The sequence below is a fragment of the Oryzias melastigma genome, linkage group LG4, assembly GCF_002922805.2.
Source record: "Oryzias melastigma strain HK-1 linkage group LG4, ASM292280v2, whole genome shotgun sequence".
Taxonomy (NCBI): Eukaryota; Metazoa; Chordata; class Actinopteri; order Beloniformes; family Adrianichthyidae; genus Oryzias; species Oryzias melastigma.
This window is the reverse complement of record NC_050515.1, coordinates 2,869,460-2,882,801: the sequence shown is the minus strand read 5'-3', so window position 1 is coordinate 2,882,801 and position 13,342 is coordinate 2,869,460. Positions and strand designations below refer to the sequence as shown.

At 38.4% G+C, this 13,342-nt stretch overlaps 2 protein-coding genes across 8 annotated transcripts in view; both read left to right on the top strand.

The window, feature by feature from the left end:
• Window positions 1-13,342, top strand: part of tle5 (TLE family member 5, transcriptional modulator) — a 439,890-nt gene that overhangs the window by 260,289 nt on the left and 166,259 nt on the right. The gene's annotated exons all lie outside the window — the stretch shown is intronic.
• The window catches only part of akap6 (A kinase (PRKA) anchor protein 6), a gene marked incomplete at its 3' end in the record, with an annotated part of 208,933 nt that overhangs the window by 82,770 nt on the left and 112,821 nt on the right, over window positions 1-13,342 (top strand). For all 6 annotated transcript variants that reach the window (XM_036211423.1, XM_036211427.1, XM_036211426.1 and 3 more), the window contains 2 exon segments: window positions 7,157-7,253; window positions 10,685-10,887. In XM_036211423.1, the coding sequence (XP_036067316.1) occupies window positions 7,157-7,253; window positions 10,685-10,887 (300 nt within the window).

The following is a 13,342-nucleotide window of genomic DNA, read 5'->3' as shown; positions in this document are numbered from 1 at the left end:
CCTAAATTCTTCCGCGGCCCGGTGGCAATGGGTCTGCGGCCCGGTACCGGTCCGCGGCCCGGTGGTTGGGGACCACTGCTTTACAGTACAGATGTCCTCAACATGGTTTAAAGACCCACTCCAATAAAAATTGTGCTTTTGGTGTTTTTAACATGTTCATGTATTTTTCTGATGATGGAGGACTTATTCACTGAAAATTCAGCTTAAAATTATATTTCTGAGTATTTCTTTGCTCAAATCATTGTTAATTAAATGCATATGAAAAAGTGCAGTGTGAAAAAGAGTTTATAGCTGTTTGTAGCTCCCTCCTTCAATCTCTCAGCTATGGGGAAGGCAGGTGGGGTTGCTCCCCACCAATGGTCCTACCCAGAACTCTAACGAACTCTTGCCCTGGAATGCATGGCGCCCTAGGGGAAACGTAATTTCTTAAGTGAATTTATTTAATTTTGATTCTCAAGAATTAAATTAAAATCACTTTTTAAAGATTTCAGCATAATAATACTTTTATCTAGCCGGGACGCAAATCCCAGACCTTGGCAATGGAAGGCAGTCACGCTAACCACCTAGGCGGCCACCTAGGTTGCCTATGCCCAGGGCCGGCCCTGCTTGGCGCTCTGCAGAAACTATGTCCTAGAAAACAAGAGATTTTTAGATTTTGCCTAAAAGGGTTTAATGACAATTAAAAGACCACTGGAAATGCTTTTAAAATGGGTCTAAAGATGATCGTAGTTGGTTTTTGAACATTGTGTTGTTTTTTTTTTTTTTGACAAATTTTGTTAAGTAGCATACTATTTGTATTTCCAAGAATTTGAAAGAACTGCAGCCTCAACTTCTTTATAATATAACCCAGACTTTAATGAAAAAAAACAAAAATTGAATGGTGCTCCGATAGGTCTGTTTATTGTGGGTGAACTCTCTTTTTCTCTCTGACACGTTTATGTCCGCCTTACATTTGAAACGGCTGCTGTCACAGAAATAGGAGGACGTAGATCATGAGGTTTTTGTAGGACAGAACTCAGGAACACATTTATTTAACAACAGAGTTTTGCCTTAGTCACATCTTAATATCTTATGGGGTCCAGATGATCCCAGCCTTACAATAACATGTTATCCATCTTATGACAAATGTGGACAGAAGTGGACAGGATTTAATGTCTGCCTCTGACACCAGTGAAAATCAAAAATCATAATCACTAGAACACAAGACTTACATGACTCTTAAAAAAAAAGTGGGATAAAACTGCATCTTTTTTGATGTAGAGAACAGGTAACTCCTTATTCCAGGGGTGTCAAACTCAATCGCACAAGGGGCCAAAATCCAAAACACACCTTAGGTTGCGGGCTGAACAGAATAAACATTTATTGAACACTCTAAAACAACATTTTTAAAACTTTACAACCATTACTTTTTAACATATTTAAGAACTAGACATATAGCATTACCGGTGATAATACTAGTCTGAATGCTGTAAGCTGAATTTTGCTGCTGAAGATGCTAGTGCTGATAGTTGAAGCTGATAGCCAGCTAAAATATTAGCTGAATGCCAAATTAGCCTAAAATACTAAAAAAAAAAGAAAACTTAGATTACCCAAAACAGCTAGCATGAAGCTGAAATATTAGCTAAAGTCCAAAATAGCCTAAAAAATCTTAGTAAATGCCAAAATAGTCCAAAAAGCTAGCAGAATGACAATTCTTAAAACTTTAAAACTGTAACTTTTTAAAATAATTATGACTAATAAAAAGGCAATATTATTATTTCAGAATAAATCAACTTAAACCTTAAATAATTTTCAGTATTTTAATCTTCATAAAAATATATTTTGTCAAAATTCTACAAGTTAGAAATGAGCCTAAAATAACATTGGGCCAGTAATAACAATGAAATAAAATGATCTGGCCCCCGGGCCTGACTTTAACACGTGCTTTATTGCATTTCAATCATCTCAAACAAAATTAAGTCTTTATAAAATAAAAAAAAGCAACCTTTAAAAAGTCTTCCATGCTCAGCAGAGCAGGTTTGTCCGTCTACTAAAGACAGTTTCCAATTTGAGCTGCAGTTAGAACTGTGGCCAGCAGGATGTCAGACTAGGACCTCTTTTTATCTGCTGATCACGTGAAGAACCCGGGCTGACTCAACATCAGCTCTGCTGGTTGATGAAACCACCTTGACCATTTAGGCTCTTTTTGCTCAGCTACAGGACAGGACAAAACAAAAAAATCTTCTCTTTGATCCAATATTTAAAACATGTTTTCATAGAAAATGGAGGCCCAGTCTTTCAATCAAGGATGTTTTTGCTGATTTGACTTCTATCTGTGTAACTCATCATCTCTCACTTCTGACGTGCACGTACGTGCACACTGTCCTCAGTTCCTGTCACACTCATTGACTGAATGTTTAACACACTTTCTGTCACAATCCCCCCATACACACACACAGACACAAAAATACAAACACGGAGCATCTTATTACCGCCTGCTGTCTGACGTCCATAAAAGCAGAGCTGCTCTGCATGCCTTATCATTGTGTGATTGATGGTTGGCTGTTCTACTCTTATCGATTCTATGCTCTCCATATATTAAACGGAGGAAAGTGAGCCGAATCGTTGGCGGAATAAAGCGCTGAAATACGATGGCTCCCTGATAGCCCAGCTAATCTGCACAACCTAATTCATTCGCAGCATCAGGCAGCCCTATCCCAGAGAGGCAGACAGTCACGCTGTTTTCTGTAGCTCTGATAGATCTATTTTATGTTTATTAGCTGTGAGGTATTTCACCAGCTTATCTGGAAATTAAGTGGGGCAGAGTGGCGGCTGCATCTGTAAAATTACCCAATCAGCCGTGAGATTTGCAGTAAATGATGACGTTTGCAGGCAGTTAGGACTTTAGAAAGCACACAGCGCTGTTTTATCTGGATAATGTTGATTTATGAAGGGGATGGGGGCATGGAGGAGGGAGGTGGCTGTGTGTTGGTTTTCAAAGTGATATTTTATGGTTTATCTGCCAGTGTAACACGTGCAGCGCACAGCCATCACTATCTGCTCGTGTCCTTTGAAGAGACAAACGCCTCTCGCAGAGAAAGACATTAACTTTGCTTCAGTTCAGCAGAACATTTACACACCGCTCATGCGCAGATGTGGGAAGTTATTGAAGCACTTCGGGGTTACAGTATGAGCCTCATTATGCACAACATCCTTTAGCAGACTTTGCGTTACACAAAGTGGTCTGTGGGGGTAAAGCATGTCTTCCCACTCCGCTGTTAGGAGAGGCGTTCAGGTGAAACAGCAAATGTCTGTGTGCCGACCAAGGAACTGTGAGATGTTTAGTTTCATTTGTGTGTTACTATAAAAGAGATCAGAACTAACATGGTTCACAAAACATGAAGAGATAGTAGTGAATTGATCTGAAGTTAGCAAAAAAATCAGATAATAAAATATCAAAATCTAGAAACAAGAGTTCCACACAAACATTCAAAAAGAGAAAAATTGGCTAAAAAAAGTTAGAATGATTTTTATCACAGTGATAAAAAACTAGTAGCATTAAGTGGAAATGACTTGGTGTAGAACAAAGTGAAAAAAAAGGAATTTTATTTCAGTACAAGTTGGTTCATCTTAATGCATCCTCATAAAATCTAAAAGTAACACTTATTCTTAGAAAATAAATCGACATTTTTGTTCCCAAAATAATTTTAACTGAAAATGTTTATTGAAATTCAAAAGAACTTCTTTGAAATTGACCTAAAAATTACAGTGTCATTTGAGTTTTGAATCAAGTTTTTCTATTGTCAACAGTTTGAAGCTTAATCCTTTTGACTCATTTTAATAATAACTATTTGTTTCTAGATCCTAGCTCTACTGGTTTGGAAAAAAGCTTGGAAAGGGGTAGAGAAAAGATGACTCAAAACAACTAAAATATCTTAAATAACTAAAAAGAAGGTTGGAAATCTTTTCAAGGATCAAATAGTTTGCAGTGCAACAGCTGCATTAACTTAGTTTTGAGCAATTGCTTTTGTCCTTTGTTATGGTGGTCTTTATAAACCTTTTTGAAGAAATCTGCTGCCACTTGATGTAAACAACCACGTGCACACACGTATACATGTGCACACACACTCACACGGTAGTTGTGTGAGACTGAACATCTCTGTGCAGCATTTCCCACAGCAGCCCAGCAGGCTGTCAGAGGTGGTTAAGTCTGGAGGCTTGAGTACTTTTACAAGCACACACACACGTGCACGCCCGTGCACACTCGCTCACGCACACAGATCAGATCAGAAAAGGCTGAAATGGTGCTCAGAGACCTGACTGCAGTGTTTGCCAGCATGGCCTCAGGCTGTTTTGTGCCTTCATCCATCTATTTATCCATCTATCCATTTATCTTCCATTCTCACCGCATCATTTCTATTCTCTTGTCAATTTTTATTTGATCTCCTCCACACTTTAACTGTGTTTCCTGTGTGTGTGTTGGAGGGTGGGGGGGTGTTTTAGGGAGGGAGATGTTTTCTTAACGTGTTGATTCACTGATAATTTATCAAACATAAAGCCTCTGGTTTGCTGTAGCTGGGTTTTGGAGGATCTCTGCTCCTGGATCTGTGGATTTCAACCTGAAAGAGATCTTTTAAACACATGCAATGTGAACTATTTAATGTTATTTGCTCATAGTAGAGTCGCTGGGAGAGTTTGACTCAAACAAACCAATTATTGATTAATTTACTACAGTTTTTCCCAATTTCTAAAACACATTTGAACAGTTTTCCCAAACATCAAACACAGTTTTCAAAATATAGGTTAAATATAAAATGGGTGATAAAAATAATAATGCCCCTCAAAACCAATTAGAGTAAAATAATATTTCAGATTTTTTTTTCTTCCTGACTGTAAATCCAGATTCATATTTATTACACTTAACCATCTTTTCTCTGTGCTGGATCAGGCCAGACAACTTCCTCCACATCACAGGCAATGCTCTCACTAGAAGAAAATGATCTTTAGTTCCTGATCCAGCCTTTACAAACCTCAACTGAAATGTCATCACACGCCATGTCTAATCCCTCCAACAGGTTTTCCTGACTGTAAGGTTATCTTTCCTACACTTTCCAGCACTAAACAGAAAAAAATATTTACTGTAATCGAATCACAGTAAGAAATAGAGAACAAGGTGGAAGAAAAAGTAAATTGGTAACTAGTGTTAAACTACTGTCTGATGAGCAGACTTTTGTGAGAACTGACATTGTCCCAGACAACAACAAAATGTATCTTCTCTGTCATTTTCTTATTGAATGTTCATAAGATTGATGCCTCAGTGAACCTGCTGAGTTGAGGGTTAACATTTTGATCCGATTTCATCATGGTTCCATGAACCAACACGTGGACCAGATGTTATCAAAATTTTTGGTCTTTATCTAGTTCAGGTTCAGGGCTTTGCGCCGGACTGGGTCTAGATGCAGGATTGGGTGCTGGGCTCAATCCAAATTCTTCCCTTCTCCCTTCCCCTTCATTTAAACTCCAAACGAAAGGTCATGAAAAAATAGTGTCTAATATTTCGGACATGACTTTTGTTCAATGACGTCATCAATAAGTTACTGTTTCACTAGCTTTAGCACGGAGCTTCCAGCACTTAAATATACATAACAACAGCGGTTTTAGAACTTTAAAGATTTCACGCCACAACAAAAAGTCATTACTTCCATTTAAATGTGAACGTCTGTGGTTCAGAGCGCACCCACGTGAAGAAAAGCACTTCTCAGCGCAACGCAGTTTAGCCTCGTGGGGGAGGACTGTTTACCCTAAGTTTGGAGGGTGAAATTTAAAATATAACATTTCTAGACATGATATGCGCTTAAACTGCCCCTTCAAATGGGGGAGAAGGGAAAAATTTGGTTTGGGCTACTGACTCAGACTGACTAGAACCAATCAAGGCTTACTGACATCATCTAGTTCTAACATTCCGACATTTCGGGAAAATGCCGTCTGAATTGACTTCATTTCATTGGAGTTTTTTTTTTTTTTTAAATTAACTAACAACATAATAGAACAACTAAAGGGAATGTCTCAGTGAGGAATTAAAATGTGTACAAATTGTAGAAAAGCAAACAAACAAAAATCATAAACATATATGAAAAATAAAGAAACATCAATCCAAAAGAAACCTTGGGGTTCAATATACGGAGGACTTTGGATCCCTCTGTTTGGAGGGTGAAATTTAAAAAATAATAATCCCAGACACGACTTCCACTTAAACTGCCACTTCAAATAAGGCGAAGGGAGAAAGGAAGAATTCGGAGTGGGTCTTGGTGTCAGTCTGGGTCTAGGTGCAGGATTGGGTCTTGGTGTCGGTCTGGGTCTAGGTGAAGGATTGGGTCTTTGTGCAGGTCTGGGTGTAGGTGCAGGATTGGGTGTTGGTGCAGGTCTGAGACTCTGTCTAACTTGCCTTGCTCTGTTATTCATCTTTGAAAAGCTGATAAGTTCTTCCAGAACTGTCATTCAATGTAGTTGATTTGCAACAAGTGTCTTCAGTTTTGACTAGCAGTTGTGCGTTGATGGTGACTGTTGAGTTGGAACAGAGTTTGAGTTTTTGCCTCTTTGTGTTAACTTTTTTGTCTCGTGTTTGTTGTGAATGCCAACTGTGATTTAAAAGTGAGAATTTGTCATATGTTCTGCAAAGAGTGGAACCAGAGTTTTGCAAATTGTGTTTTAGGTTTTGACCAAAGAGTGATGTTTTTGGGAAAAGAGTTAAAGCAGTATATCAGATGGTTTGGAGAATGGCACTTAGAGTTCTAGCAAGTGGGAAAAACTGTAAACTAAAAATTATATTTTGAGTTTTAAAAGGCATCTAGATTATTTTCTTTATTTAATTTTTTCATGGAAAAGAAAATGTGGATCCAGGAAAATTGTTAAAATTCTCTGAACTTCTTAAAATGAAGACTCTGCTGTCTGTTGCCTCTCTGTGTCTGCAGGAGCAAATCCAATCACGTATATAGACGACATCCACTTGTGAAGAAGCTGTCCGCTTTTATATCATTTGTTTGTTTTTTATCACATTGTCACACAAACATGGGGTGTAAATGACATCTTTAAGTGTTGGTGTGTAACTGTTGCTGCTTCTGAAACCCCCTCAGACGAACACATATGTGAGTTGGACGTGTGTCTGTGTGTGTTACAGAGTTTCAAGCTGAGCGTGGACAGTCACGGCGCTCTGAAGCTCAGCATCATGGAGGAAGGCAGAGCGCTGCTCGGCGTCCTCACCTCCCACCACTCGGGTATGTTCACACACACGCCGCGGCATACTCAGGTGCTCATAATGGATCCCCAACCCGCTCCATTCATTATTAATATTTGGATTAACAGAGTGACCTTCAGAAAGGAGAGCTCATATAAATGTAGCCAAAAGAGAGACGAGGGGAGATAAGGACTGAGAATGAGATGTGGAGAGAAAGATCAAACAGCCGGTGGCGCCGCACTGAAAGGAATTTTTCTGAATCTTTCAGCAGGTTGGAAATGCGACAGAAGAGTTGAAACAATCTGAGCTCCTCACTAAAAAGCATGTTTTCCTCAACGATAGTGATCTTTCTCAGCTTTCTGCAAACATGACATCATTAGAAGAAAATAAAAATGTCTGACATCTTGAAATCTCTTCTGATTAGTAAAGTGGGAGGGAGAATCACAGCAGTGGGATCCTGATCTTCTCAGCAGCTGCAGCTCCTTGTAAAGGAGTTGGTTGGATGGTTTCAACATGTCATCAACCTCCTCTGAGATGTCCATTTAAACAAAGTGTTCGCTCTTCTCTGTCCTCCTGATCACCATCATGGTCCTGTCTGAGGTCGAAGTTGTTCAGTCACTGTGATCTTGGATGACGCTGCAGGTGTATATAAGTCGTTCTGGAATATAAGTCGCACGTTTGGGAAAAAAAGTCTGACGTTTCAGAACAAATCCACCAAGCCCAGCGAGACAAAAAAAATAATACAAGAAAACTAATCTTTTAATCTGTATAAGAAAGGAAAACAATCAGATTCTGGGCTGCACGGTGGCGCAGTGGTTAGCGCTCTTGCCTCACAGTGAGAAGGCCCCGGTTCGACTCCCGGCTGGGACCTTTCTGTGTGGAGTTTGCATGTTCTCCCCGTGCATGCGTGGGTTTTCACCGGGGACTCCGGCTTCCTCCCACCGTCCAAAAACATGTTTCATAGGTTAATTGGTGACTCTAAATTGCCCCTAGGTGTGAATGTGAGAGTGAATGAGTGTGATTGAGGCCCTGAGACAGACTGGCGACCTGTCCAGGGTGTACCCCGCCTTCGCCCATCAGCAGCCGGGATAGACTCCACCCCCGCGACCCCGACAGGGAAGAAGCGGTCAAGAAAATGGATGGAACAATCAGATTCTCTTCTAAGTTTCTTTTGGACAACACTTCTTCTGTCGCTGTTAGTAGGAAATACTTCGGATGCAGCGCCCTCTAGTGTATGTTAGCGGGAACAACTGCTAAAAAACAAACGTGTTTACTGGGAAAATAACAAAGTTATAACACTTGTTATATCTGAAAAAAGAAAAAAAAACAAATAGTGCGCTCCTGAGAATAAGTCACCCCTGGCTAAACTATGAAAAAAACTGTGACTTCTACTCTGGAAAATATGGTCAGTCAAACATTCCTTAATGTTTTGGTAGATTTTTCTTTAGCCCTTTAACACCAGAAGTGTCGGTGACGTTCAAACACAAAATCTTTAACACACTGTAACTTAACAATTGTTAACACGATAATTCCATACTGGAGTTATGTTGATTGTGTTAACAATTGAAAAGTTACAGTAAATCAAAGAACTTAAACACTGGCGCTGCGGTGTTAAAGGGTTAATAGGCAAAACAAATCTCCTTATCAAGAATTCTTAATTTAGTTTTAGTTACTAAGACATGTTTTCTCAAAAAATATTATTTTGCTATTAAAAGTTTCTTAACAAGACTATTTTTCTTGCAAGCAAACTTTTCTTACAATAAGGATATTTTTTTACTTGCGAATCGGTTTTAACATTGTGGATAACACACAAAAAACTCCAAACAATTCGGCAAAGAGCATCTAAAGGAACTGAATATGTAACATTTATTTAAAAAAACATGTTTTCTGTTTTCTTCCGTTCAGTTCTACAGGGTCAGGGGTCTGCAACCTGAGGCTCTGGAGCCACACGTAGCTCTTTGACTCCTCTTTTGTTGCTCTCTTAGTGAAAAATAATCAAATGTTTTGCATTTTTAAAAGTAACATTTTTTTTGGACTACACGGCACATCAAGCAAAACAAGTGTTTTGACAGACTACCACAGAAATTCAATTGGAGGTCAGTAAACACAACTATTCATACTTAAGGCAATTTGGATTATAAGAGTATCTATTTTTGAACAAATATTAAGTGCATCATAGGGTCCATAAAATATGCCAAAGGTTCCTTAATTACCTCTGATTTAATCTTAGTTTGTTAAAATTCCGGGCATCAAAAACAACATATTGAACAGTGTTTACTTTTTTTTAATCACTGCTGACTTCACACTGCCTACTAAAATATTTGTTGCATTAAAATGATCTTATGTTACAGGATGTCTTTTATTTTGAAAAGAACCCCTGTCAAAAATTGTAGCAATTTCATATTTCAAACAAATCTCTTTGTTTTATGATTATGTTTTATAACTGCAAAAATACCACTAATTTATTTACATTTATAATAACAGTAACAATAACATAAATATAAACCAGTGACTTATTCTTCTAAAAAACAAGGTAAGATTATGTGGCTCCTACTGGGTTTTGGTCAGTGAGAAATTAACCTAAATGAAAGTTGAAAGTTGCAGACCCCTATGCCAGATGAAAAAAGTTCTATTCTAAATCTTTCTAAATTATTCCTAAATTGGGATTACCATCAAATAATCCTAATCTGGATTATGATGCATCATCTTCAGATACGGAAACTCTTAACATCGACTCTTCCCAGACTTTTGCTGATTGCTTTGTGAGTCACAAACAGGAGGATAAAATGAAGGAGAAGAGGAAGACAGTTGAGTTTTAGTGTTAGACTGACATGATGAGAGATGGCACCAGAATGATGGAGCCCCCTCCATCACTTTCCAAAATGAAGTTAGATGAAAGATTAGCTAATCATAGGTTGTGTCTGAAATCCCTCCCAAACCCTTAACTACTAAAAAACTAAATTTTAGATTTAGATTTTAGATTTTAAAGGCAATTCAGACACCATGCTCACTATTTTTCTTTCATTGTTCCAAACACTGAATATGACGTCAGTGATTTCACAAAGTCAAAATCAAATCAATACGAACATTTCATTACGTTTATTTATTACTCTATTGGGTTCTGATGGTGAAAATATGGATGATTTATTTAAAAATTATATTTAAGCATGTTTTTTGATCAAAATTGTTCGACCGCAATGCATTGTGGTCTATATTCGCTAATCTAGTGAGCATCGATGCACGTTAGTTATTTCCAAAGACTTCTGGGAAATTTTTGCGCACTCAATTTTGGAATTGTAGATTCGGACAGCGCTAGAAAATGGCGAACGCACTATAATGTGAGTGGGGGGAATTCGGACACAGCTATAGACATTCTTCCAAAGATATTCCAAACTTTAGTCATTTTGCTCCAACCTCCTCTCGTTCGTTTCCTCTTTCCTACCCTTACACCCCTGCGTTCCCTCCTTCCAGCGCTCAAGGATATCCTCCATATGGTTTCCAGCCAGTGGGATCAGCTCCAGCGGCAGATCCGGCGCCAGCACGGCTGGATGCTCCGCACCCTCCGCTGCATCCAGGCCCGCCTCTTCTACACCAACCAATCACAGGAGGTCTTAACACCTCTGTGGGACTCCTCAGCCAATCCACGGCGCTCGTGCTCCGCGGAAGGCCAAGAGGTAGAGAAGTTTTCCTGTTCATGTCTGCTTGAAGTCTTTTTATTTCTGTTTCATCTGCTTTGTGTTTGTTTGAATGCTTCACACCTCGTTTCTGTGGTTCTCTCTGATCTTTTTACCACTCACATGTAAACAAAGCCCCCCCACCCCTGATGAGACTTTTGTGGTTTATATCATTTTCATTTTGCTGAAACCCCAATTAACTGATAAAGCACAAGGTTCCAAGATAGCATAATCTAAGAGTAAGCTGGCTTTAGCCTGCAGAAGAGCATGTTTGTGTTTCTCATGCTCTCTGCAGATGAGCTGGTATTATTCTGTTTCCATTCCATTGTTGTGGATTTGGTTTCTTGGAAGAAGTTGTCTGTTGGTGGACATGCAGAGAGACTGTCTCCTCAGCTCTCTGAGTGCAGACTCAGTGGGATTTAGCTTAAAAATATGATTAAAAATAGATCTAACCTTTCTGAGAGTTGAACCAGTCCAGTCTAACAGGATCAGCAGCCGCCAGCGATTCCATCCTTCAGGTGAAGGCCTCATGTTGTGATCTCTGTTACATGGATCTGCAGTTGTTATTTTAATTCCATTGTTTTACAGTATGTTATTTTTGTTTGTTTAGAATCTATTGATACAGTTTTTCTAGAGTGTTCACTCCAGCTGCAGCCTCGACAGGCATTTGAAATCCCTTCAGCAGAGAAAATGGGTTTACAATCTGAAAATATTTTCACATTAGAGTTAAACGGTTTGAATTTTCAGCTGGACACAGAGTTGGAACCTCTGCTAGACCAAGAAACGCTTCAACCTGAAGCACGAGCCTGACAGTATATAAATAGACCTTGTCAATCGATCTCCTGTACAGAATGTGTTCAATTTAAAGCATCTATACAAATCTTTGATCGCGATCAGATCTTTGCTTTTATTCTATAAAACTGAACTGAAGTTTCTATGAAGGTTTGAGAGTTCAAACAAGAGAGAAAAAGTGTTTATTTCTTTCTGGAAAAGAGTAGAAAGTGTGTAAGTGAAGAGCTTTACTGCCGTAAGACATCTGTAGTCCTACTTCGTGGATTCCATCTATTGCTGCTAACTCGATAAACGAGGGGATTACATATATAAAAAGACATTACATGTTTTTAAACAGATTATAAACTTCTTTATGTTCATGCAAATGCTTTCATTTGTTCATCTTTATATTTTGTTTTCATGACACATCTGTGATATTTCTTCTTGAACTGCTGTTAATATTTTCAGCACTTTACTCTTAGCTTTCTTTTGTCTAAATTCTTTCCAGATATACTCCTCTGTTTTTCCCTCCTTCTGTCTTTCCTCCTCCTCTTCCTCCAGCAGACCCAGCTCTGTTTGTTTTCAGATTGTTTGGTTGCAATTAGAGCTGCAGCAGCCTGATCACTGTGATCAGTCAACAGTGACAGCCATTAGCCAGCTCCCACCTTTGTGTGTACGAATGTGTACCTCCTAAACTGAAAGTGTGTTTCGATGATTGTGTGTGCGTGCGTGTGTGTCCATTAGCAGCTTGCCTGCAGCACATTAACAGTCCATTCATTATGGGAGTGAGTTTCTCTCTGCACTTAAAGCTTTGATCCATAAAACCTCCAGACAACAAACTGACGTGTAAATCTGCTAAATTATTGTTGTTTAATGTAAACACACACAGGCGCAGTAAAACACAATGTTTCACATGATTTTATGAGTTTGTCATGGTTTTCAGGTCCGTCACTCCAAACTTACCTGTCAGATTGGATGTTGGTGCAACCAGAGGGCAGTTAGAGGCACAGAAGAGATGTGCTCTAGTAAACTGCCTTTTACTTTGAAAAGATATGACCCCAGTGGAACATTATACCTACGATATATTGACTCAAACTGTACATACATTTGAGTTAAGAGGTTTATAGAGCTTGTTGATTCAGGAAAAAAAACTGTATTTCCAAATAATAAAATATGATAACTTAATCCCTTTTTGAAGCTATCTTTGATTTGTGACTAAATAATCAAAATAAAAAAACTCCATGAATAATGTGATCTACCCTGTTTAAAGTATAATTTAAAAACTCAAGGAGGGTTCAGAAAAATTATATAAGTAATTCTAACTTTAAATAACAACCCCCCCCCCCAAAAAAAATAAAAAATAAAACATTTTTATTTTTTTTAAGTTATTCTACAACATGTGTCAACGTCAAGCCCCGGGGGCCGGATCCGGCTCGTCAAGTAATTCCATCCAGCCCTCCAGATCATTTTATTATATTATGTCGTGATGTTATCCTGCGCTCATTTCTAACTTGTATAATTTTAACAAAATATATTTTTATGGTGAGTAAAATATTGAAAGTTATTTAAGGTTTAAGTTGATTTATTCTGAAATAATATTCCTGCCTTTTTATTATTCATATTTATGTTTAAAAGTTACAGTTTACAGTTTTAAAAATTGGCATTCTGTTAGCTGATTTTTTTT